The 25,052-nt window shown below is 41.0% G+C and overlaps 1 protein-coding gene across 1 annotated transcript in view; it reads left to right on the forward strand.

Annotated features, from left to right (window-relative positions):
• The window catches only part of Adcy1 (adenylate cyclase 1), a 144,493-nt gene that overhangs the window by 45,602 nt on the left and 73,839 nt on the right, over nt 1–25,052 (forward strand). The window contains exon 4 of the mRNA XM_026399504.2: nt 5,091–5,202. Within this exon, the coding sequence (XP_026255289.1) occupies nt 5,091–5,202 (112 nt within the window). The remainder of the gene's footprint in view (nt 1–5,090; nt 5,203–25,052) is intronic.

The following is a 25,052-nucleotide window of genomic DNA, read 5'->3' on the forward strand; positions in this document are numbered from 1 at the left end:
GGCTGAATATGTTCTGGAGATCTGATATACAACAGGATGGTGAGACTTAACAATATATTCTTGAAATTTGCTAAGAGTTCAACCAATTTGCTCCAAGGTTCAATCTTATTAACACGTGTACATACACAGAGGATGGTAACTAGGTGGAGGTGATGGATATGTTAATAATATATGTGTATATCAACCCATCAAGTTGTACACCACACACACCCAATATTTATGCAGTGATATTTCAGTAAAGGTGTTAAAAAAGAAAATGTGGTATGTACATAAAATGGAATACTACTCCTTCATAGAAAAGGAAAGTCTGCATTATGTAACAATATAAATAAGAGTTGAGGGCATTATGCTGAGTGAAAGAAGCCAGTCACCAAAAGACAAATAATGCATGATTCCATTTATATGAGGTATTTAAAGCAGCCATATGTGAAGGTAGATCACTAAAGAGTGGAATCAGAGTGGCACGGTGTTTTCTGGAGAGTAGGAGAAGAGAAACTGGGGAGTTAAAAGTCAAGAGCCATAAAGTTTCAGTAAAACTAGATGAATAAGTCCTAGAGATCTGCTATATAATATTGTACCCATAACTAATAATAATTTGATTTCATGTTAGATTCTTACCAGAATAGAATTTTTTGTTGTTGTTTTTGTTGTTGTTACCAGGGATTGAACTCAGGGGCACTTCACCACTGAGCCATATCCCCAGCCCTGTTTTGTATTTTATTTAGAGACTGGGTTTCACTGAGTTGCTAAGCACCTTGCCATTGCTGAGGCTGACTTTGAACTCATGATCCTCCTGTCTCAGCCACCCAAGACACTAGGATCGGCAATTTTTTTTTTTTTTTAAGTCAAGGTTCTCCTGGGGAATGCGGCTGGAGTTGAACACAGGGTCTGGACACCTAAGTGCCTTTCCTTCAGCTGGCTTCTTATCTGGGGACAGGGATAAAAAATGCAGATGCAGGGAACCACCACTTTTCTTCTCTATTGAAAGTTACCATCTGCAGCTCCTGGTTGGCATCTTAGTCCCCCAGCAGTGGGTAGGATGATGCAGGTTCAATACCCTGAGCAAGGAAGCTGAGCCTCCTTACTGCTGATGGTGCCAGCTCCACCCTCACCCCTCTGGCCACCATTGGAAACCATCACAGATGTGTTTCTGTGTCCCAGATATGAACATCTTGCTGTTCTTTTCCCATTCTCATTAGAATCTCCTAGTGATTCTGAATCACTCCAGGATCATCAGTGTCTAAATTCAGTGTGCCATACACAGTTCACATGGACTGATGTCATCAGGGCTGGTGTAGCAAGTACATTTCACAATCCTCTTCTCTGAGAACGCACCAACAACACTGAACAACGTTGTAAGAACTCTTGAAATTAGCCAAAATCTTGCAACAATCCAGGAGTATTTAAGAAAAATAACAAAATTTCAAGAACATTCAGCTGTGTGGCTTTTTAACTTGCCCTATGCCAACCTTCTGTCTCCTCAGCTCTACAATAGCATTGAAAACCAACAATTGCAATCAGAGTGAAAACTAGCACCCTGGAAGCCACTGAAGGGAGTCGGAATGGAATTGATGGCTCTTTCTAAGCCCCATTCTCAGAGAATTGCCATTATTTATCTGAACTTCCCTGGGAAATCCTACTCATGAGCCAACTCTATTGTATCTGATGCATGGCCCAGTGTGGACTGCCGTTGCTCAGCACCTTTGATGAAAAAACAACCAGTGGCAATTGTTTAACATCATAGCTACCTTAGGTAAACAGAAAGGTAACCCCCCCCAAAATTAAAGGATAATCTGGGGAATGAGATGTGCACAGGGTGCTTTGAATAGCTCTGGAAATTTCAGAAGACCAAATGTACATAGAATTAGTCCACAAGAATCACTAAATACTGTCAAACCAAATAGCAACGACTAAAATACCTGAGATGGGAATGGGGTGAGGAAATGTTATTTCCAGAGTTCCCACATTGTACTATTCAGCTCACCATAGAAATATATTTGATATAAAATAATAAAATAAGTGTATATATGGTCACACACAGGACAAAAAGAGCAGTTAATGGAAACCATGCCCGAGGAAGCTATTGGACTTCTTAAACAAAATTTTTAACTCAGCTGTTTTAAATGTGTTCAAGGAACAACTTTGCATTTCAGCCTCTCATTCCTCTCACAGCCTCTCACTAGAGGAAATGCTAAGAATGATTTTGTACTAAATAGAGAATGTCAATAGGGAGTAGAAATTATTTTTTAAAAAACCCAATAGAAGTTCCAAAGTTGAAAAGTACAATAACTGAAATGAAAAATCTCCTGAATGGCCTCCACAATTAGTCTTGAGTAGGCAGAAAAAAAATCAGTGAACTTGAAGATAGGTCCATTGAGATTTTCCAGTCAGAAGAACAATGAAGAAAGGATGAAAAATATGAAGAGAAACTCAGAGCTGTGAGACACTCTCAAGAATATCAACACATGCATAGTGAGTCCCACAGGAAAGGAAAAAGAGAAAGGGGCAGAAGACTATTTAAAGAAATAATGGCCGAAAAGGTCCCTAATGTTTTTGGAAAACACTAACACATACAACCAAAAAACTCAATGCCCTCTAAAAAGAGACCCACAGCAAGACACATTATGATCAAATGGAAATAAATTAAGGATGCAGAGACAACCTTTAAAGTAGCAAATCAGAAATGACTGTTCACCTGCAAGCGAGCTTTTATAAGATTAACTACTGAGTTCCCATCAGAAACCAGGGAGGCCAGAGGCAGGGGGATGGGAGTGAGAGGCTGAAATGCAAAGTTAAATTCCAGCAAAACTCACAGGAGCAGTATCTGCTCTTCCCTCCACCTGGAATCCTGTCTGCTCATTGTCTATGCATCACCCTCCTCCCGTCTCACAAAACTCACCTGATCCATCCTAGATAACAGTACACACAACTCCATGTCTATCTCCCCAGCTTTAGTTTTCACTATAGTTAAACTTGTCACTTTTGGCATATTCTATATGTCTCTTCTTTAAATGGAAGGGGATTCTTCCAAGGACAGTCATGTTTGTTTGAATCTTTTGTTTACTACCAAGTTTCAAGCACCTAAAATAATGCCAGTACATCTAGCCCTCAATACATACTTGTCAAATGAGCAAGTGAATGAATGAATGAATTAATTATAATACTTAAAAATAATTGTAAATTATTGTAAACAATGAGAGAGCTCTTACTTGGTGTAAGGTGGCCTCCTGTCTTATTCCCATTTTACAAATTAAAGGATGGACATAAGGGTTGGATTAGTTGCCTGGGGCCCCTTGCTATAGCTGGTAGAGCTGGACAGTCCTGCTAGAGTAGAGCTCTGAGCCCCTGCTTTGCTTTCCTTTCTTCTTCTATTTTTATTTATTTATTTATTTATTTTTGTAGTGCTGGAGGTTGAACCCAGGGCCGTGAGCATGCTAGGCAAATGCTCTACTACTGAGCTACACCCACAGCCCTATCTATCTATCTATCTATCTATCTATCTATCTATCTATTTATTTATTTTGAGAGAGAGGGTCTTGCTAAATTGCCCAGGCTGGCTCGAATTTGTGCTCCTGCCTCAGTCTTCTGAGTACCTGGGATTGCAGATGTTCATCAGTTTAGCTGGGCTGGTTCCTCTTTGGTGATACCCTCTGTTGTCCACAAAAATGCTTCTTTTCTTTTTTTTTTTTTCTTTTTTCTTTTTTTTTTTTTTTGGAGGGGGGTGGATACCAGGGATTGAACTCAAGGGCACTCTACCACTTCACCACTGAGCCACATCCCTAGTCCTGTTTTGTATTTTAAGGAACTCACTGAGTTGCTTAGCACCTCACCATTGCTGAGGCTGGCTTTGAACTCTCGATCCTCCTGCCTCAGCCTCCTGAGCTGCTGGGATTGCAGGTGTGTGCCACCACGCTCGGCATTGTTTTCTTTTATTGGCATTTATGGCTTCCTTAGAGGGATTCTGGGAGGAGGTTGTATAGGTTAAGGAAGTCCAAAAGTTAGAGAAAGCTAAGAACACCTTATACCTTGAATAGTAGTTATGGCCATGTTTTAAGATGTATCTTAAAATGTAATGTTTTCAAAACAAACAGTTTTTCTTCATTTCTCAAATACGCTGCAGAAAGCATGTTTTAATTTTATAAGAAAACAACTGGGTATGATGGTATCTCCCTATAATCCCAGCAATTTGGAAGGCTGAGGTGGAAGTTTCAGTTTAAAAGGTCAGCCCCAGTAAGCCAGTGAGACCCAGTCTCAAAACAAAAACCAAACAGTAAGTAGGTAAATAAATAAATTAATTAATTAAAGAAGTTAGGAAGGAAGGAAATCCTAGAAAACATCTTTTAAACCTAGTTTTGTCTCATCATCCCAGATGTGGAACACATATGAAAACTTAAATTGAGTAACAAATATACTACTTATAGTAACTTTGAAATAATATTTGAATACTTATTATGTTTGCAGTATTAGACTTGGGACTTAAGTCTTTTCTACAAACTCTAGAAAAATAGTTCTGCTCTATGGGTGGGCACTGAGTTCTTGAGGCTGACTCAGGTTCTGTCATAAATATGTGGAGGGCTTGACATAAGAGTATAGCATCTCTATAGAACAATTCAGTGATCTGTCCCCTTTAATTGTGAGGCTCTAACACCCCACCTAGGGCCTCACAGTCACCTGTGTCCAGCTGGCAGTGGAAGGAGAAAAAGAAGGTGTCGTGTGGAGGGGCCCATACACTTCTTCAAAGCTTATCACTTCAGTTCAGTGCTTCTGGCCACCACCCGGTCACATGGCCTCCCTGGGAAGAGGCAGGTCTAACAGACAGTGGGTAGTGGGAGGGTTGGCATGGGGGACAGCAAGCTCTGAATGACCCAGCAGCTAAACTCCTTCTGGGACCTCCTGCAGCTGCTCTGAGCCTCAGTCTTCTCACCTATAAAATGTGAACAGGGAGGTCTTTATTTCCAGCCTGTACTGAGGGATAAATGGGGTGATTTATTCTAAAGTGTTTTGTGGGTATAAATATCTATGCAACTCTGGGGGTCATTATTTCCCAAGGGACTGAGAGGAGATGGCCCTGGCACCCCTTTCTCTTGCAGCATCCTGTTTGCGGACATTGTGGGCTTCACAGGCTTGGCATCCCAGTGCACGGCCCAGGAGCTGGTGAAACTGCTCAACGAACTCTTTGGCAAGTTCGACGAGTTAGCCACGGTAAGCTCAGCATTTTCCTTTGTTCAGGTTAAATCAGAATGGCTTCTGTGCTCAGTGATTCCCTGTATCTAGAATGGGAGCTAGACTGAGTGCCAAATCATTTATCACCAGGAAGGTGGTAAATTGCTGTGTTTGGAGCCTCACTGTTCATTGATTTCTCTCCTTGGATTTGCACATACCAGATTAGTGCACATGGCACAAACTCTGCCAGTGTACCTTTCAACCAAGTCTTCTAGAAAGAGGCTGTGTCCTGCAGGCTGTGCCCAGGCACAGAGCTGCCTTTTGCTATTCCTCCTGGCAGACAGAGCCAGTGGCCACGACCCCTCGTCCTGAGGCAGCCATGGCCATGTCTCTGCTGACACTGGGCTTGCCACTATTCTGGGGCTGCAACTGCCAATGGACATGCTGAGTCTGGGCAGTGGTCATCTTTGCCCTCAATAGGCTTCATGCTGGAGTGGAACAGGTCATAACTGGCACCAAGTCCTGCTGAGGTCCAGCCAAGGCTATGCTAACAGCTTTGGCTTGAAATGTAGTGTTTGGATGTTGAGAACAGTAAACCCACAGAGCCTCCATGTGTGCCACATAATCCCCTGGGCTACCACTGCCCCCCGTGGGAGCCTGGTCAATAGCCTCAGGAGCTCTTTGCATTGGCCAGCAGGCTCTGAGGGGCTACCAGGGTCTCCCCTTCATCCTGGAACATGTTGGTGTTAAAAGCAGAAAGAGAGAGCATGTGGGGCAAGAGTCCAAGTTTCAGAACTGACTATGCCAGGCCTCAGGAGGACACATTTGCTGAGTGGGATGCCCTTCATTTTTCTCTACTGCCCAGGGGAATGTTTGGGATAAATTGCACTGCTCACAGCAGTAATCAGATCAGAGCTAAGAATGTGCCCTGCTACTCTGTAGTGGAAATCCTCTTCTAGCTCTTTCATCTGGCAAATCCTCCCTGATACTGGTTCCCAGCCTGTGCAGGCAGGGGCGGCTTCTGCAGGAAGACTGACCACAGCCCAGGAAGGCTCCTCTCTCAGTGGGAGGAAGGGAGCAGAGGACAGTGGTGGGATGCCCAGATGTGAGGCTTGCTGGGGCATTGGCCATCAGGGCTTCCTTAGACCCCAGACCCTCACCATCTCTGCTCTTTGAGGAGGTGGAAGGAGCTCATGGGATGGAGCCAAGTTTCCCTTCTCTTTTGTTGAGCCCCTCTCCAGGTGGGGAAGGGAGTGCTGAGGTCAGTGGATGGGGAGGGAGCAGCCAGCTCCAGGGAAAATCAGTGCCTTTCTCAGTGGGGGCAATGGTGAAGGTCTTGGGAGAAAGAGTGGATGTTCCCTCAATGGAGGGGATATGAGAGGGCCCTGCTGGGGCTGGCAGTGAGGCAGTAGACTTGAGAGCATCTTTGCATGGTGTAGGTTGAGTGAGGAGCCCCACTGGGCAGGGCAGGGCCAGACGATGATCACATGGGGCTGAGATGCTGAACTTGTTTTACTTGGGTGATTTCGTTTTGGGGTCCAGCTGTGTGTGGGGGAGCAAACCTGGGCATGCAGGTAGACATCTGGAATAGAGAGAGAGCTTAAGAGGGCTGAGAAGGAGTGGGCCTGGAGGCTTTGGACACTGCTGTCTTTGGGGGGTTCCTGTGGGGAGCAAATGTCCTGAGATCCAATCCTAATGTTGCTGTCTGCATTCCTAATGGGCTGGTTAAAGGAGCCCTTTCTCCTTGGGCACCCCTGGGCATGCTGGGCCAGGGTGCTATGGAACTCTATTTGGGAAAGGCTGTGTCCTCCTTCCTGAGGAAGAAAGGAAGGTGATGGCTTTCCATCTGGGAAGGGCACACTTTCTGGCTGAAATGATGTTTTTGCCTGGCCTGGGGGCTGCCTGTCTATGGTACCCTTGTAGCCCTGTCTGACTATCCACTGTCCTTGTCCCCAACTGTGGCTATAACTATCTTCCCACAAGCTTCACTGTCTTCTTAGATAAGTCCCAGGGCTCTTCCTTCCTATCTGCTGCATAGGATTTCTGGCTGCCATGAAGGAGGTGTGGTGAGCCATGCCTCGGGTGCTCCTCAGTGCATGGGGTGGGACTCTAGCCCCTCTGTAGTAGTCAAAAAACACAATTTGTCCAGGTGCTGTGGGGTGGCTAAAGCTTCCAGGAAGAACTGTGACCTAGGGCTCTTACAGAGCAGTGAATAGCATTCCCAAGGGCCTGTTTCTTGCTTCACCCTTTACCAGAAAGCTCATCCTTATGGAAGCTCCTGGATAGGGTGTCCCAATTAGTCCTGCCAGGGCTTTCTTTTCTTTTTTTTTTTTTTTTTTCCTTTTCTTCTTTTCTCTCCTAGTCTGAGCTTGTACTGCCAATGGGAGGGGTTGGGTCATTTTTGTATGGTGTTTGAAAAGTCTTTGCCCAAAGGGCTACCACTGTGTGTTGGTTTCTCAAAGCCACGGTGGCAGATTACCACAAACTTGGTGGCTTGAAACAACAGAAATTTGTTTTCTCAGTTTTAGAGGCTGAAAGTCTGAAATCAGTACTGCTTGCCCCAAATCAAGATGTTGGCAGATGTTGCACGTGGTGGAGCATGCCTATAATTCCAACAACTTTGGAGGCTGAGGCAGGAGGATGGCAAGTTCAAGGCCAGCCTTATTAACTTAGTGATGTCCTGTCTTGAAATAAATAAAGTGTGGAGGAGATTCTGGGGATGTAGCTCATTTTATTTTTATGTGGTGCTGAGGCTCGAACCCAGCGCCCCACGCATGCCAGGTGAGCGCCCTACTACTTGAGCCACATCCCCAGCCCTGCCTTCTCTTCTTCTCTCTTTTTCTTTGAAATAAATTTCCTCCTGCCTTCCTCTTATCAGACATGTACCCAGAGCCCATCTGCATGATCTAGGATGGTCTCTCCATCTCAGGATTCTTAATTTAATCACAACTACAAAGATTCCTCTTTTTATTTGTCATATAAAGTGACATTCACACATTCCAGGCATTTGATCATGGATAGCTTTTGGGAGACCATTTTTCAGCCTCCCACACTCTTGCAGGCAGTCATCCAGTGACTCACTTTTAGTCTTCCCATTGAAAACAAAGGACTGGCTATGACTGTTTCAAGGTGTTAGTGTAGTGAGAAGTCAAATAGTGGAAAGCAAAATAATAGAAAGCATGAAACACCTAGCATAGTGCTTAGGGCAGAGTTAACCCTCAACAACAGTTACTGTTGTTTCCAGAAGAGCTATACTCAGTGAGTCAGTGATGTTAAAACTGCACAGGTATTTGAAAATTCAGTGTGAAAAAAAAAATTAGCAGCTTCTAACATAAAGCTCATTTTCCTTTAATCCCATTAAGTTCTTAATTCATAACCAGATAACACTGCTGTTAGAAAATGCCCATTTGTCGGCTGGGTCTGTTTTAGAGAATTGTCAAATAAATTTTTTTCCTACTACATTGTAATTAAATCAGATTCTGCCTTTACTTTGCAAATATTCACACACTCAGCTGTGTGGGAGGAATTTTGCCATTCACCAGGACTTTCATTTCCAAGCAGGACATAGACTTTATTGATCAGCTTCATAATCCAGAAGAGGAAAACAAGTGTTCCTTATACCCTTGCTTTATAGAGCATCCTCTGTATTACCAATAAAGGGAATACTTTAATTTAGTGTTTTCCATTTTATGAGGTCTGCACCCAAACTTGAGAACAAACATCAATAACAAAAAGTCCAAGCAATAGATACAGTAGTTATATTCATGGTCAATGAAATGAAAACATGACATAGTACTCATAAATTTTTTTGCGTGTGAATTTTTCACAGCTTTTACAAACACATGCTGTCTTTAGAAAATTGCACATGGCAAAGATATGCAAATAATTGCAGTCATTTGTTTCATTTGCCAGCTATCTAAACCAAGCCTTTGTACCCCTGGCTTTCACAGTAGGGTTGTTAAATAAATAAATATAATAATTTTTTTTTCCTAATCAAGATCATAAAAATTTTCTCCTGTGTTTTCTTTCAGAGTTTTATAATTTTAGATTTTACATTTAAGTTAATAATACATTTTGATTGAATTTTTGTGTATGATATGAGGTATGGATCAAAGGGGTTTTTTTTGCATATGGATATCTAATTGTTTCAGCAACATTTGCTGAAAAGACTATCATTTCTGCCCTCAATTGTATTTCCAAAACTTTAGAAAAACCACTTTCCTACATATGGGTGGGCCTATTTTGGGTTTTCTTTTCCATTTCATTGATCTGTGAGTCTATTTTGACACCAAAGTTGTACACTTTGGCTCTGTGGCTTTATAACAAATCTCAAGAGAGGTATTGTGAACCCTCCAAGTTTGTTATTCTTTTTCGAAATGATTTTTGGCTATTTTAGGTTCTTTCCTTTTTTATCTGAATTTTATATCAACTTGTTAGTTTCTAAAACAGAGGCTGCCAAAATTTTGTTTGGGATTGTGTTGAATCTATATTATGAATCTAGGGAGACCTGGAATTCCATAAATACAAAAGCTTATGATTCATGAACATAGTATATGTTTCCATTTTTTAGATCTTGTTTAATTTCTTTCAGAAATATATAGTTTTCAGAATATAAGTATTTCATATAGTTTATCAAATTTGTCCCTAAATAGTTTCTACTTTTTCGTATTATTTTAGATGCTTTTGATTTTTAACTTTTATTTACTAATTTTTGTTATTAGAATGGTGTTAGTTAGTTTTGTGTCACTGTGGCCAATACCTGACAAAAACAACTTAGATGAAGAAAAGTTTATTTTGGCACACAAATTCAGAGGTTTAGCCCCTAGCCAACCAATTCCATTACTCTGGGCCCAAGGTGAGGTTGAACATCATGGCAGAAGAACATGGTAGAGGAGAAGGGTTGCTCACTTCGTGGTGGAACCAAAGAAAAGGGTAAGGGGCTATGAACCTTTCCAGGGCACATCTCCAGTGACCCACTTCCTCCAGCTGTGCCCCATCTGCCTACAATTGCCACCAATTTCATTCCAATTAGATGAGGTTATAACTTTCACAATGTAATCCTTTCACCTCTGAACACTTTATTTTATTTTATCTTATTTTGAGCCTTTCAAAATTCTGCTTTATTTAAACTGCCTTTAAAATCTGCTAAAGGTCATTTACCATCTAGTATGTGTTAAGTAGGTATTACATATGCATACAATTTCATTTGGAGCATTTTATGCAATTTTTTAACATTTTGAAAATATTTGTAAATTAACTGTCATTAAGCAATTTGAATGGGTTTGCCAATACACAGTAATGATTTTTGATTGTTACTTTTTTTCCTTTTGAATGCAACTTAATTTTTTTAAATTTTGACTTGTTAAATATGACAACAGAATGCATTACAATTCATAGTAAACATATAGAGCACAATTTTTCATATCTCAAAAAACAAAGAAGAGACACATCCTTTGTGTCTTCTTACATGTATTTAGATTAATGATGACCATCACCTTCCACCATCTTTCCTATACCTATGCCCCTTTCCTTTCCCTCCCTCCCTCCCTCCCCTTTTCCCCTTTGCCAAATCTAGAGTTCATTTAATCCTCCTATAATATCAAGAATCAATAAATGGGATGGATTCAAACTAAAAAGCTTCTTCTCAGCAAAAGGAACAATCAGTGAGGTGAATAGAAAGCCTATTAATTGGGAACAAATTCTTACCAACTCATGTCAGATAGAGCACTAATCTCTAGAATATAAAGAACTCAAAAATCTTAACACCAAAAACAAACAAACAAACTAACAAAACAACCAAATAACCAGTCAATAAATAGGCCAAGGAACTGAACAGACACTTCTCAGAAGAGGATATACAATCAATCAATAAATATATGAAAAAATATTCAACATTTCTAGCAATTAGAGAAATGCAAATCAAAACTACTCTAAGATTTCATCTCACTTCAGTCAGAATGGCAGCTATTAAGAATTCAAACAACAGTAATTGTTGGCGAGGATGTGGGGAAAAAGGCACACTCATACATTGCTGGTGGGACTGCAAATTGGTGCAGCCAATATGGAAAGTAGTATGGAGAATCCTTGGAAAACTAGGAATGGAACCACTATTTGACCCAGCTATCACATTCCTTGGTCTATACCCAAAGGGCTTAAAAACATGCAGGGACACAGCCACATCCGTGTTCATAGCAGCACAATTCACAATAGCTAAACTGTGGAATGAACCTAGATGCTCTTCAGTAGATGAATGGATAAAGAAAATGTGATATATATGTACACACACACACACATATATACACAATGGAATATTATTCAGCATTAAAAGAGAATAAAATCATGGCATTTGCAGGTAAATGGATGAAGCTGGAGAATATAATGCTAAGTGAAATTAGCCAATCCCCAAAAACCAAATGCCGAATGATTTCTGATTTAAGGATGCTGATCCATAATATGCTGTGGAGTGGGGGGTGGGAGGATTAAATGAACTCACCTCTGAACACTTCTTTATTAACACAGGAATTTTTGAGGGATGCCTCATATCCAAACCATAACAAAAGGCAAACCAAAATTGTGTTTTTGTATTGATTGATTTAAAATGAGTTTAACAAACTCATTTTAGTAGGTCTTTCTAGATTTCCACTGGATTTTCTATGTAAATGATATTTTGTTTGCAAATGAAGACAGTTTCCCCCAATTAATCATCTGGTTGCCTTATATTTGCTTGCCTTATTTCTCTGGCTAGATCCTCTGGTGTACATGTCAGATAGAAGTGGCAAGAGCAGACAGTCTTGTCTTGTTCTCTATCCTAGGAGGAAAGCATTGTGTCTTTCACAATTAAGTATGATGCTAGCTGTGGGCGTTTTGTGGATGCTTTTTATCAAGTCGAGTAAGTTTCCTTTTATTCTGAATCTGCTGAGAGCTTTTTACCAGAAATAGATGTTGGATTTTTGTCAGTTTTTTCTTTTATGTCTATAGGAATGGTCAAATGATTAGTCTGCTAATGTAATAAATTACATTGATTGATGGTAGAATGATAAAACATCCTTGCATTCCTGGGCTAAGCCATACTTGGACATATTGTCCTCTTATGAACTGTTGCCTTTGACTTGTTAGAATTTTGTTTAGAACTTTTTCCATTTATGTTACTTAAGGATATTAGTCTGTAGCTTTTTAAAATTTTGTCTTTATGTAGTATCACTGATCTCAGAGATGGCTTTGGGAGTGTTTCTTCTTATTCAAATTTCTGGGAAAGTTTGAGTAGAAATGATGGTATTTATTTTTAAAATGTTTGGTAGATTTACTAATAATCCAACTGGGCCTGTGTTTTCTTTGTAGAAAAGTTTTTACCTACAAATTCAGTTTCTCACCCATTTTTTTTTAATGATTTTGGCAGTGTTTTTTTTTTTCTTTTCTTTTTGGGGGGTCAGGGAGTTTATCTACCTACTCTAAGTTGTCAAAATCACTGGAATGAAGTTGTTGTTCATCATATTTTCTTGTTATCCTTCAGTATCTGTAGACTTTGAAGGATGTCACTGCTTTTATTCCTGTTTGGGTAATTTGTGTCTTCTTTTCTTCCAGTCATTTTGTCTAGAGGTTAATCAATTTTATTGATTTTTCTTAAAGAATGCTTTTGGTTTCGTTGATCTATTTTTTTATCCCAATAATTTCAGATATTTATTAGTGTATATCTTCTTATTTTGGGTTTAATGTTTTTAACTTTTTTTTTGTATTTGGTTCAGATGGCAATGGTCATTAATTTGAATTTTTTTCTTTTAATATAAGCTTTTCATGCTACAAACTTCCCCTGAAATGCTGCATAATAGCACCCAAGTTTCTGATTTGTTTTTATAGAGTTCAAATACTTTTTAATTTCCCTTTTGATTTTTTTTTAGACTCATGGATTATTTAGAGGTATGATTTAAGGATTTTTGAAGATCTTTTTTGCTTTTGACTTCTATTTTAATCCTATTGTGGTTGGAGATTATTTTTTTATGATTAGAATTATCTTAAATTTATGGCCAAGAATATAGTCTTCTTGGTAAATGACCCACGTGTGCTTGAAAATAATGTGTACTCTGCATTTGGAAAAATTCTTTTATTAATGGAATATTCTATAAATACCTGTCCTTGCTATTTATTCTCTCAATTATTGTGAGAGATATGTCAAAAATTTCAGCATAATTGTATGTTCTTCCTTTGGTTCTGTTGTCTATTGCTTCACATATTCTTAGGCTTTGTTATTGGATTCTTCATTTAATAACAGGATTGTAATTTCCTCTTGATAAATTCGTGTGTGTGTGTGTGTGTGTGTGTGTGTCTGTGTGTGTGTGTCTGTGTGTGGTGTGTTACTGGGGACTGAGTCCAGGGATGCTCTGCTGTCCCCAGTCCTTTCTGTTTTTAAATTTGAGTCTGTGTCTCACTAAGTTCCCCAGAGTGGCCTCGAACTTGTTATCCTCCTGCCTCAGCCTCCCATTTAGCTGGGATTATAGGTGTGCTTGGCTAAATCGATTCTTTTATTAGTGAGAAATGATCCTCTTTATTCTGGTGATAATGTTTACTTTGTCTGACATAAATACAGTCATTCCAACTTTCTCTTGATTATTGATAGAAACTATATCTTTTCTTGTCCTTTTGTTTTTAGTCTTTCTGTGTCTTTTTCTCTGAAGTTTGTTTCTAGTTGGATTTTGCTTTTATTTTTATCCAGAATGACAATCTCTGCTTTGTTGATGCATTGGGTCAAAGGCTGTCACCTTGCTGTTTACTTTTGATTTGTTCCATCTGTTCTTTGTTTCCCTTTTTGCTTTTATTGCCTTTTTGTAGATTTATTGAATGCTTTATGGTTCCGTCTTACTACCTTTGTTGGCTTATTAGTAGAAAGTGTTGTTTTAGTTATTTTCATCATTGCTGTGGGGTTTTATAGTAGGTATTTCAACTTACACTGGTCCTTCATCATGTGATTTTTATTTACTATTCAAGAAGCTTATTTACCATATGAAAAGCAGATACTTCTGTTTCTGCCCTCTTGGCCTTTATGAAATTGTTGCCATACATTAAACTTTTTAATGTATTATGTTTTTTATGTTATTTTACTTTGTTCATATTTCTGTTTACATAGATAGTTCTCTTTGGAAAAGATTTAAATGATAAAAATCTTACCTCCTATTCTTGTAGCTTCCATTTCCCTGGCTCTTCATTCATGTGATTGGTGTATCTCTGTGTTGTCTTTTTCTGCCTGGGGAATGTCCTTCAACCTGTCTTACAGTTACAGAACTGTCCACACCCCTTTGAAATGAGGGAGGAACAGCTGTCCTTCTGCTGGCGATGAAGTCTTTCAGTTTTTGTACTTTTGGAAAGCTCTTTCTTTGGCCTTCATTTTTTGGAATTTATTTCTACTGGTGTCATGCTCTAGGCTGATGGCTTGATTTTGCATTGTTTTCTGCAGTACCCTGAGGATGTTGTTCTGTTGTCTTCCCTTATAGGCTTTTCCCATGAACCATCTGCCATCAGTTCTTGGTTCCTTTGTATGAAATTGGTCCCTTTTCTCTGTCTCTTTTAAAAGAGAGTTCCTCTAATCGATGTGATTCTGCAATCTGTATTTGGGGTAAAAATGGGAGTTCATAACCCACTTGAATCGAATGTATGAAATATGATATGTCAAGAGTTTTGTAATGTTTTGAATAACCAATTAAAAAAAAAGAGTTCCTCTTCATGGCTGGTTCTAATAAATTTGATTTTGATGTGCCTTGGTGTAGTTTTCCTCACGTTATACCTGTGCTTGCAGTGCATTGAACTTCTTGCATCTGTACATTTAGAATCATTATCAAATTTAGAAAAGACAAAAACCAAATCATCCTTTTTCAAACATTTTTATGTTCCCTCCCTCTCTTCCTTCAGGGACACCAGTGCCACCTGTGCTAGGTTTTCTTGAGGCTGTTCTGTAGCTCATTCATGATCTTTTAAAAAAGAATTTTAGATTCCTTTTGTATTTCATTTTGAACAGTATCTATTTTCTTCCTCAGTGAATAGCCGGTCACTGCTATCCACTGTCATTTTCTTCTCAAACCCTACAGCTTTTATCTTCAGAAGTTTAAATTGGATCACTTTTTCTCAGTGTTGAGGTAACTGCTAAGAATCTGAAAATTGAAACGACCCCTTTCATGTCATCTTTTTCTGTATCAGTTGTCTCTTTTTTCCTTTGTGCTCTTGATGGTATTGTGAATTTTTAAGAGTATGATTTGCCCTAATCTGCATGAGTCCTTTTTAGAGGAACCCATGGGCTTCCTCACAGCTGTGCTCCTTTTGGGTTGCAGTACCTGGCATTGAGATGCAGGGTGGCCCCTGTGAAGTGCAGGCTTGGAAAATTACACACAGCTGCAGTCCAAACACCTTTTCTTTACGAAGGTGCCTGCAGGAAGTTAAATAAACACAGAACATATTTGCCTTAGTCTTAATAGTAGCTGATGGTTTATTTACCTCCTTAGCTATGGTTGATAGTCACAGATGGGAACAATATTTTTGACCTTTCCCCCATTTATTGGATTCTTGTTAGATTTGCACTGGTTCTTATATGCATGTATGTTTGCAAAACTGTCCACACCCCTTTGAAATGATGGAGAAACACCTGTCCTTCTGCAATGACCAAAAACCTGACAAGAACAATTTAAGAGGAAGAAAAGTTTATTTGATGCTGTGGTTTCAGAGATCTCAGTCCATAGATGGCCAGACCATTGCTCTGGGCCCTAGGTGAGCAGAAGGTTATGGAGAAGGAAAGCAGCTCAGAACATGGCAACAGGAAGCAAAGAGTGCTTTTCTCATTGGGAGCAAAATACAATCTCCAAAGGCAAACCTACAGACACCTACAGTGACTTATCTCCTCCAGCCACACCCTACCTGCCTATTGTTACCACCCGGTTAATCCATTTAAATGGATCAATCCACTGATTAGGTTAAGGCTTTCCTAACCCAATCATTTCACCTTTAAAAACTTTCTTGAGTGTCTCACACAAGAGCTTTTGGGGTGTGCCTCATCTAAACTATAACAGCCTTATTTCACCTCTACCTGTGGAGGGACAGGGTTCTATCTCTGGATGTCAGTTTTCTTAACAAGAACATGAACAGGTTGACCAGGTACATTTGTCCCTTCAGCTGATTCAGAGTGTGCCATCTGTAGAGATAAACCAATTTCAATGTGGCCTTTTATCAGCAAGGCAACCTGGGGCTCATCCTGATCCCAGTTCTCATGTAGATGAGGACAGAATTTCTTAGTTTTGATCGTAACTCCCAGAACACTTCCTGGGGTCCTTTCCTTGTCCCTATTAATAAGAGCATATCATATTGTAAGTTCTCAGCTCCAATGTGATGGTTGCCTGGTACGGGTCAGAGGATAGACTCAGACTTGAGATGCTATAGCTGAGTGCCCTTATTGATGCAGCAATTCGTGCAAGGGTTGGCTGGGAAGGATAGCAAGGTTGACAACTCTGTGAAGTATTTCCTTTCCTTGGTCTGGGTTTTGAAATCATCCCTAGGTGTGAGTAGTACTGAGGAATGTTCAGGGTCTGAAGTCAGTGCTGTCCCCAAACACAGACATACCAGGAAACTTTCTGATCCATGAGGAACTATCACAGAGGATTATTGAACAAAAATAATGAATATTTAAGTTAGGATCATTAGCATTCATATAATTTGCTTTAAGAGAAAATAGGGCAATCATGCTGAGTTGAGGAATTCTTTTGCAGACTAAAATGGCATTGGGCCTCCTGACCATAGATCACGAGACAGACACATATGGCTTTATGATACAATCTGGTCATTTTGTTCAGTCTTTAATTGCTGAAAGATGACACTTTTATGGCCTATGTTAGTGAGGTTATTGTTTTGCATTTATTTGTTTATTTTTTGTTTCCTCTGGATATTTCCAAAAGGGACTCTGGGAAGCTGGGCTGGGGGCTAGAGTTGTCCCCGTAGGCTCCAAGTCCATTGGGAAGTGTGTTCACATTCATCTTACCAGTGCCTGTCCTGGTCTTTGCCCTCATCAAGCCTTTCATTGGCTTCAGTTTAAAGACCAGAACTCATCAGGCAGCCCTGAGTACTCCGACTCATCATCATTACTTCTCATGCCTCGGTTTCTCTGCCTGCAAAAAATGTGAGGAGAATACCGAAGGGTCTCCACATCCCCTCCAGCTCCAACACCCTAATTCTGTGAGCCACTGAGAAACTGGCCATCTTAGAACCCTGAAGTGACTTTCTTGGTTAGTTGTACTCACTGTTGATGGTATTCTTGTAGCAAACTGGTTTGCCGTGCACATTGAGCACAGAGCATATTGAGAGGTAGAATAAAGAGGGCTGCAGTCTCCGTCTTTATGGCTCAGTACAGGGGACTCTGAGTTTTGTATAAAACGAGGAATTTGCTGAATAAATTGCTCAACACATTATGACCAGTATAGAAATAAAATATCATGAGTGCTGTCCAGAGGGGGGATGTGTTGCATTTCCCGGGAGTTGGACTTCCGGGTAGAGACAGTGGAAAATAGGGAGAACATGGTGCTTTTCCTGGGGCACAATGTTAAAGATATAAAGGAGTGAATATGAAGAAAAACAATGCTGAACTGTGATTTGAATGCAGAATCTGATTGGGAAATGGGGGAGGTGAGGCGGATACCTGTTTTGGAACAGGTCCCGACCTCCAAGAAGATCAAGAAGATTAAACACCTGAGAAATGCCAAGGCAAGCATAGAAAGCAAGTTTTATTGAAGAGAGGAACAGAAGGTAGCAGACTTGTCCAGAGAGAAGGTGGCCCAGAGCTGCATGCCCATGAAGTGGGAGTGTCTTGCTCTTTTGAAGACCTCAGAACCCCCACTTTGTCTTTTATCTCTGTGTACTTGCCTAATGGCAGGAAGAGGCAGGAGCACAGGGGGTAATCACTTGTGCTGGGAAGTGCAGTCCTAGAGGTGTTAGCAACCCCTTGAGCTGGGAAGTGTGATTGATCCTGGAGGTTAGCTGTTAGCAACCCAGTGATAAGCAGCCATCATGGTCTCACTATCTACACTGATTGCCAGGCCTTCTGACCTGCTGCCTCAGTTTGTTGAGTAATATGACATTTCCTGTCCCCTTGGTCCAGGTGGAGCTGCAGGCAGATTGCTTTTTGGCAAAGAAAGCATATGAGGAGTCAATACATGGGCTCATTTTGTAGAATTAGTCTGTTAACTTCGTGTTTCCATCATCCTCATCTATTTGTCCTCTTACGAAGCCTGGGTGAGAAGCAGATCAGTTAGATAGGGAGGTCCTGCAGGGCAGTGTAGGAGGTGCATTCACCCCTCAGTCCATCTTCAGGGGAGACCGATGTTGATGTTCAAAATCGGGGGTGTGTTCATTCAGAAAACAGGTTCTGAGCCACAGGTGTGGTGATGCACTTGTCTAATCTCAGCTACTCTGGAAGCTGAGGCAGGAGGATGGCAAGTTCAAGTCCATTCTGAGCAAGTTAGTGAGACCTTGTCTCAAAATGAAATTTAAGAAGAGTTGAGGAAGTAGCTTAGTGGTAGAGCACCCCTGGGTTCCACCCCTAGTGCTGAAAGGAAACAAAAACAAAAGCAAAGCAAAACAAACAAACAAAAAAACTAAAACCAGCTACTGAGTCCCTACTATGAGCTGTGCATTTTTCTAGAAGATCAGGTTGTAGCATGAATGAGTGAGGCACCAACCTTGCTCTTAGGAGCCTGTCATTTTATAATGTGACTTCAGCAGATATTCATTATGGCTTGTTTTATTTGGTCTCTATCCTATCTCCTCCTAAATACTAGATATAATCTCATGTCACCTTAAAGTCCTTCAGTGTATAGCTCTCCATCTGAGAACACTTCTGCCAGTGCCACCATACTGTGTCATCTCCAACCAAACCAAGGACAGCCACATCATTCTAACACTTTGTCTGGGCTTAGTTTACCCCTTTTCAGTGGCTGGTTTGTTCCTTCAGGATATGAATGAGTTGGACTTATGTCTTGATTGCCCTGTGGGGATGTTAATTGATGGGGTGACCCCAGTGAGGACACCAAGAGAACAATGTCATTGAAGGAAGTTTATCCCTGTAGTCACCAAAATAAGAGAGGCATTCTTTGCCAAAACAGGCCACCCAGCAGGTGGGAAGAAGCAAGGGGCAGCGAGGCACTGAGCCTTTTATTTTGTTCTCTAGGGAATACAGGGGTGAGGCAAGCTAAGTAGTTCATTATGTTTAGGATTGGCTAGTTTGAATAATTGTCCCTGGGCTCTGGGCTCTAGGTGTGGTTTCTAATTGTCTGGTACCTGGCCCTGAGGCCCTTTGGGAATGGAAAATGTGACTTGGTATGTGAAAGTTAGGTTAGATAAAGGGGGTTGGGGTTGTGGATTAGGGCTTGGTTAGTTTGCATACGAAAGGAGAGTTCTTTGGAGCTGTTTGCTGACTCTAGGGATTGGCTAACTCTGGGAGGCCCGTCTCTCCTCAGTCTGAAAAACTCCAAGCTGTCAGAGCTTCTGAAAATACAGGAAATAAAACAATGTGAATTTTCTTTTTTCTCTCTGAAGTTTCAATAATTTTAGTCCATGAAATAAACTACTAATGGACAGACATAACAGGAGGAAAAGCATCGACATATATTAACATGCAGAAACATGGAGGCCACACAGCAAGCACAAGACTCAAAGAATAAGAAATAGAGTTGAAGTTTGAATAGAATTTTGAGGTAGAGAAAAACAACAGGGGCTGCTTAAGGCTTTGGGAGGTGTGGACAGCATAGGTTATGGAAGGGTCAGGGGAGGAAAATGCTCCTGAAGGAAGGTGGTCTCCTTAGGCAGTGTCTCCAGGTAGCCTGTGCAGGTAGCCTCCAGAGGACTGTCTGAGCTGTCTGACTGTCTGGGTCATGTGTCAGACCCCAATCTCTTCTTCCTGTGAAAATGCCTTCCTAGATAGGCCGGGGCTTCAGAGAAGGCCTCTTTACATTGCACTGCAGACAACAAATGTCCCCCACAGAAAGCTTTTCAAAGCTGTCCTGTGTCTTCATTTCCTCTGAAAAGCCATCTCAAAATATGCAGTAGAAGTGTATTTTGATGTGGCCTACCTTGATCTCCCTCACATGATCAATAATACAACCTGTTGCCCTTGGTGGATAGGTCAGTGGGTTTTGTTTTGTTTTGCTTTTCCTTTTTCATTTTCCAACAGTTTCCCTCCCTTTTTGGCCTCTCATCCTCTGTGGTTTTATGTTAAATCCCTCAGTCTCTTATCATCTCCTATGAATTAGAACTGGTCGATCCCAGAGACTGAGTAGGTTCTTGGGTCTGCACCCTTCCATGCTCGGCTGTGAGCCTCCCATTGCTTCTCCCCAGCAGAGGGCGCCAGAGTTTTTCTCTTCCTGGCGGGTTGAGGTGAATGGTGGATTCAGGCCTCACCAGTGAGATCCACCCCTCACCTGGCTCCATACACTGTTGCATCTCTTGGTCTTAACAGCAGCTGCCTTGTAAGCAATGGCAGGATTTCATACTTCATTTGAGTGTGTTTTTTAATTCCATCACTTCTGCGTTTATTAGCTCATATTTTTTTAAAAAAAGAATGTTTACTCATCAGCTATTTTTTTTACTCAAAAATAGTAAATAAATGCTTCATTTTTTAAAATGTATTCATCAGTTTTTAAAAACAATGAATTGGAGCCTCATTATGAACTTGTGGATTTTGAAAAATCTGATGTTCTGATCCATTGCCATCTTTTTTACTTTTGGGGCTCTAATTTCCCATGTTGGCCTGACCCAGCTGGCTTCTATTTCCTTTTGACATGGCAATTTGCCTCTGAGCATCATCTTTAGGGACAGTGAGGAGTTCCTGCTGCAGACTCACACTTGGCATTGTGCCAGAAGCTCTAGTTTCCTTCAGTGGGAATTGGGGTTTCAGTCCTAGAATCTGGGTTGCCGTTGGTTCTGGGACTCTTCCAGGGGCAGAGGTAGATTCATTTAGTTTTTTTTTTAGAAAAGAAAAATAAATTATGAGTTTATATTGATATTTCCAATTCACTTACCTCCATTCCTTTGATTTTGGTATTTCTAATTCATTGAATGCTCCACTCTTTGGATTTTTATGTTTGTATTTTTTTCTTGATGCTTGAAAAATCCTAATGACAGTGCTATGGTTCTAATATGTACCCAAAAGTTCTTGTGTTGGAAAGTTAATTCCTAATTCAATAGTATTGAAAGATGGGCCCCTGAGGGCTCTACCCTTACCCATGGATTAATGTCATTTTTGTACGACATGGGCTAGGATCCTTAAGTGGGTTGTTACAAAAGTAAGTTCAGCCCCAACTCGGTTTCTCATGCACTCCCTGCTTTTCTGGCTGCCACCAGGGGAGTGTGACCCCTCAACCTTGGACTTCCCAGATTCCAGAACTATAAGAAATAATAAAAAAATCTCTGTTCTTTTAAAAATACCCATTCTCAGATTAACTCAGGACAAATTGTGACTCTCACATGAGAACCCTTCCTTTATAGTCTCCAGGTTTCCTTACTTTTTTGGTAGGGCTGACACAAGTGTACATTTTAAGTTACACTAAAAAAACCCTCAAACATTGTTTTTCCTTTTAAATGTCCATGTAGGGCTGCGCTGCTTTTAGGCTATATTCTCCTGCCAGGCATTTAAGACCAGTTGGTAAAAACTGACCTTGTTCCTATCTACTCTGAAAAGTCAGCTGATGTTCCTCAGAGATCACTTTTGGGGACATGTGTGAAGCCTCCTGGCTCCTTTAGCTTTCTTCTGCTAGGGGTGCTATCTACCATATGTAGCTTCTCTTGGAAATATCAGGGAGATACCTATTCTCAGGTATTCTGTAATAACAACACAAAACAAATGAAGACAGTAATGTTATTTGTTTCATCTTTCCATATATAGTAGGTTCAAAATAACCGCCAACATTATTATAATCAAGAATAAGCTCACTGGGTGCATTTTAACATTTCTTGGTGGTTCTATCCACCAGATATACAGCATAATGTGTTTTTGCATCCCTTGGAATAATTCTTCTGTGTGTGGTCATGTTGCCAAGGTAGTAAAGTTGCCAGAATCCTAGGCCAGAGGCGGGGACTGATTTCAGGAATCCCAGCAAACCAGGTCCAGCCACTTGCCCCATACTTCTGGTGAAAGTAGTAATGGTGAAGTAGGAAAGAAATTTATTGGGTATAGGTACCTTGTCTTTGGGGCATTGACATGAACTTAGGTTTAAATAGAAAAAGGAACAAAATGGGGGCACAAGAAGTATGTGTAATTAAGTCATCTTGTTCAAACTGATGCAGTGGATCATGATCTCAGTTCTGGTTCTGTGTGATCCAGAAGAAGTGGTTTTGTGCTTGAGGGAGCAATCTGGTTCTCATCATGAGATGACTGCTTTGGGGGCAGCCTAGGTTTCCATTGTGAGGTGATTGCACCTATAGAGGAGCAGACCACCGAGGGATGATGTGCCTGCAAGTTTTAGGGAAATAACTGGAGACCTTTAGGAAGCTCCCAGGGATCTGGAATAGGAAGTTGTAAAAGCTCTCAGGTGACAATTTGTTGATTATGACTTCCCTGCAAATCTTTCTGTGTGTGTGTGTGTTTTTTTTTTATTGGTTGTTCACAACATTACAAAGCTCTTGACATATCATATTTCATACATTAGATTGAAGTGGGTTATGAACTCCCAATTTTTACCCCAAATGCAGATTGCAGAATCACGTCGGTTACACATCCACAATTTTACATAATGCCCTATTAGTAACTGTTGTATTCTGCTATCTTAAAAGTGCCTTAGTTACTCTTATCTTAGTGCCTTCAACCTTGAAGGGGGATAAGAGAGGTTAGGTAAATTTAGGGCTAATCAACCTTGTGTTACCAGTTTTTAGACAGACACTCCTTAAATGATTAACAAGTCTACGTGCAAAGTTGAGCAGAAATCTGATGCAACGTTTAAGGTGGAAAGAGACAGATACACAATGAAGGCAGAGATGACAACCTTTTATCGGAGGACCAAGTGAAGAGTCAGTGCTTTTAGCAAAAGCAGCCTCTAAGTCTATGCTATAGTAACAGGTTTATTTCATTTTGGATTTTTTAGGCATCGCTGTTTTTAAATTAATTTTCTTTTGAGAGTCTTACTGATGACAGGGCAGGCTAACTCCTCTTAGTCCTTCCTGAGTCTGGGGAAACCTCACGGGGACTGTGTTTGCCTGGTACCTATTGATGGACAGATGTCTGCAGAATTCTTAGGTTTCAATTCCTCTGCCCTATGTATTCCAGTCCCTGTCGTGGGAAGCTCTGAAAAAACAAAGACCTTCTCTCCTTTCATTGACTCTTCTGTATTCCATGCTTTAGTCTAGTGAACTAACGGCTGGCTCATCATGGGGTTGAATAAAAGCAATTGTGGCAGAATGAATTGTGAACATTGCAGTTGAAATAACGATTCTTCTTAACTTCTGGTGATTGCCACTGAGTATATTGCAGTTCATTTCTTTTTAATCCTGTGGGCCCAGCAGGTTAAAAGTATCCAGTTGCTACACATGTACAGTTGTCACATATTGCTACATAGAAATACAGTTTTCTAACTTTTCCTGTTCTGTTTTTCCACTCACAGTCAAACACTCAATTGTACAAAGTTCATAGGACTTGGTCAGTGTAGGTTTTGAATGCAGTCACTTCAGGGCAAAAACTAGATTAATTCAGGCATGCATGTGTCACCTCCTTCATTAGGGGAGCCCAGGTCCTGGGATTTACCTACCCACTCAAAATCAAGGTATAGTGTGGGGTCCTCGTGTTGTCCTCTGGCCTCTCTGGACTCTACTGTTTTAGGGCTGGCCCATCAGGGATCAGACATCGTAGGGCTCTAGAATCAGTAGCAATTATCCTGCCTATGACTCTGCTTCCTCCTAGACCTGAAAGATGGTGGTCTTTAACTTCATCATTTATGTATGGAATTAAAGTCCTCTCGTGGCCCCTAGCCATCAGTACTCTGTGACCTTCTGGGGCTGGGCAGGGTTAGAATATGCTGCCTGTGTGGTGGCCCTACTGTCTTGGATCCTTCCCTGTGACTTCCCACTCATGCAGGGTCATGGCTAGTCTAGACTTTGTAAGCAGACCGTACCTCTTCAGGCCACACCTGGGAAACAAAGCCGGAGATTGTCCTACCTGCACTCCCTCTCTCTCTCAGTCCTGTCTCTCTGTGCCTGGGAAGGAGGGGCAGCTTTGGTCCCTCAGGCTGCATACCCCTCAGGACCCCTTTTCACCCTGCTCCTCTTCTTCTGTCTTCTTGGTGGGACACAGAACCATATGAGTATCATAAGTGTTTTCCTCTGTGCTTCCTCTAGTGAGTGACTCCTGGCAGTGGCTTTCCATATTTGCAGAGAAGATTCTAAAAATCAAAAGCATTTAAAACCATCCTTTTGACCTATTAAGCCTGCTCACAAAACCCAGAACATTTGAGATTAAAAATAAACCAAAATAATGTACCCAGTACTCATTCTAGGGGTATCTACCAGGGCAGGTGTCATAGAGGCTGGTGGGGAAAAGAAGCTGGGAGGGGCCAGGAGGGGCCTGGGCTTCACAGCACAGGACAATCCAAAGACTTGCCTGTAATGCTGGATGAGCTAGGATCATGCACCCACATATTGTGCATGTTGACCAGGTTCCAGGGTATTGCTGTTCTAAGACAGTAGTTCTGCACAATTTCTCCAGAATACACCTGGCCCTGGCCGGCCTTAAGCCCTTGTTATGTAGATGTGTACACATGGATATTCAATATTAGATGGCTTTGTTCTTGGTCCCTGATGAGAGATGGATTCTCCCCATGCACACCTTATCTGTGATGTGCAGAAATGGCCACACTTCACATTCCTGTGGGTGTCTTTGTTCTTTA

This window comes from Urocitellus parryii, chromosome 3 (assembly GCF_045843805.1).
Source record: "Urocitellus parryii isolate mUroPar1 chromosome 3, mUroPar1.hap1, whole genome shotgun sequence".
In the NCBI taxonomy this organism is placed as follows: domain Eukaryota; kingdom Metazoa; phylum Chordata; class Mammalia; order Rodentia; family Sciuridae; genus Urocitellus; species Urocitellus parryii.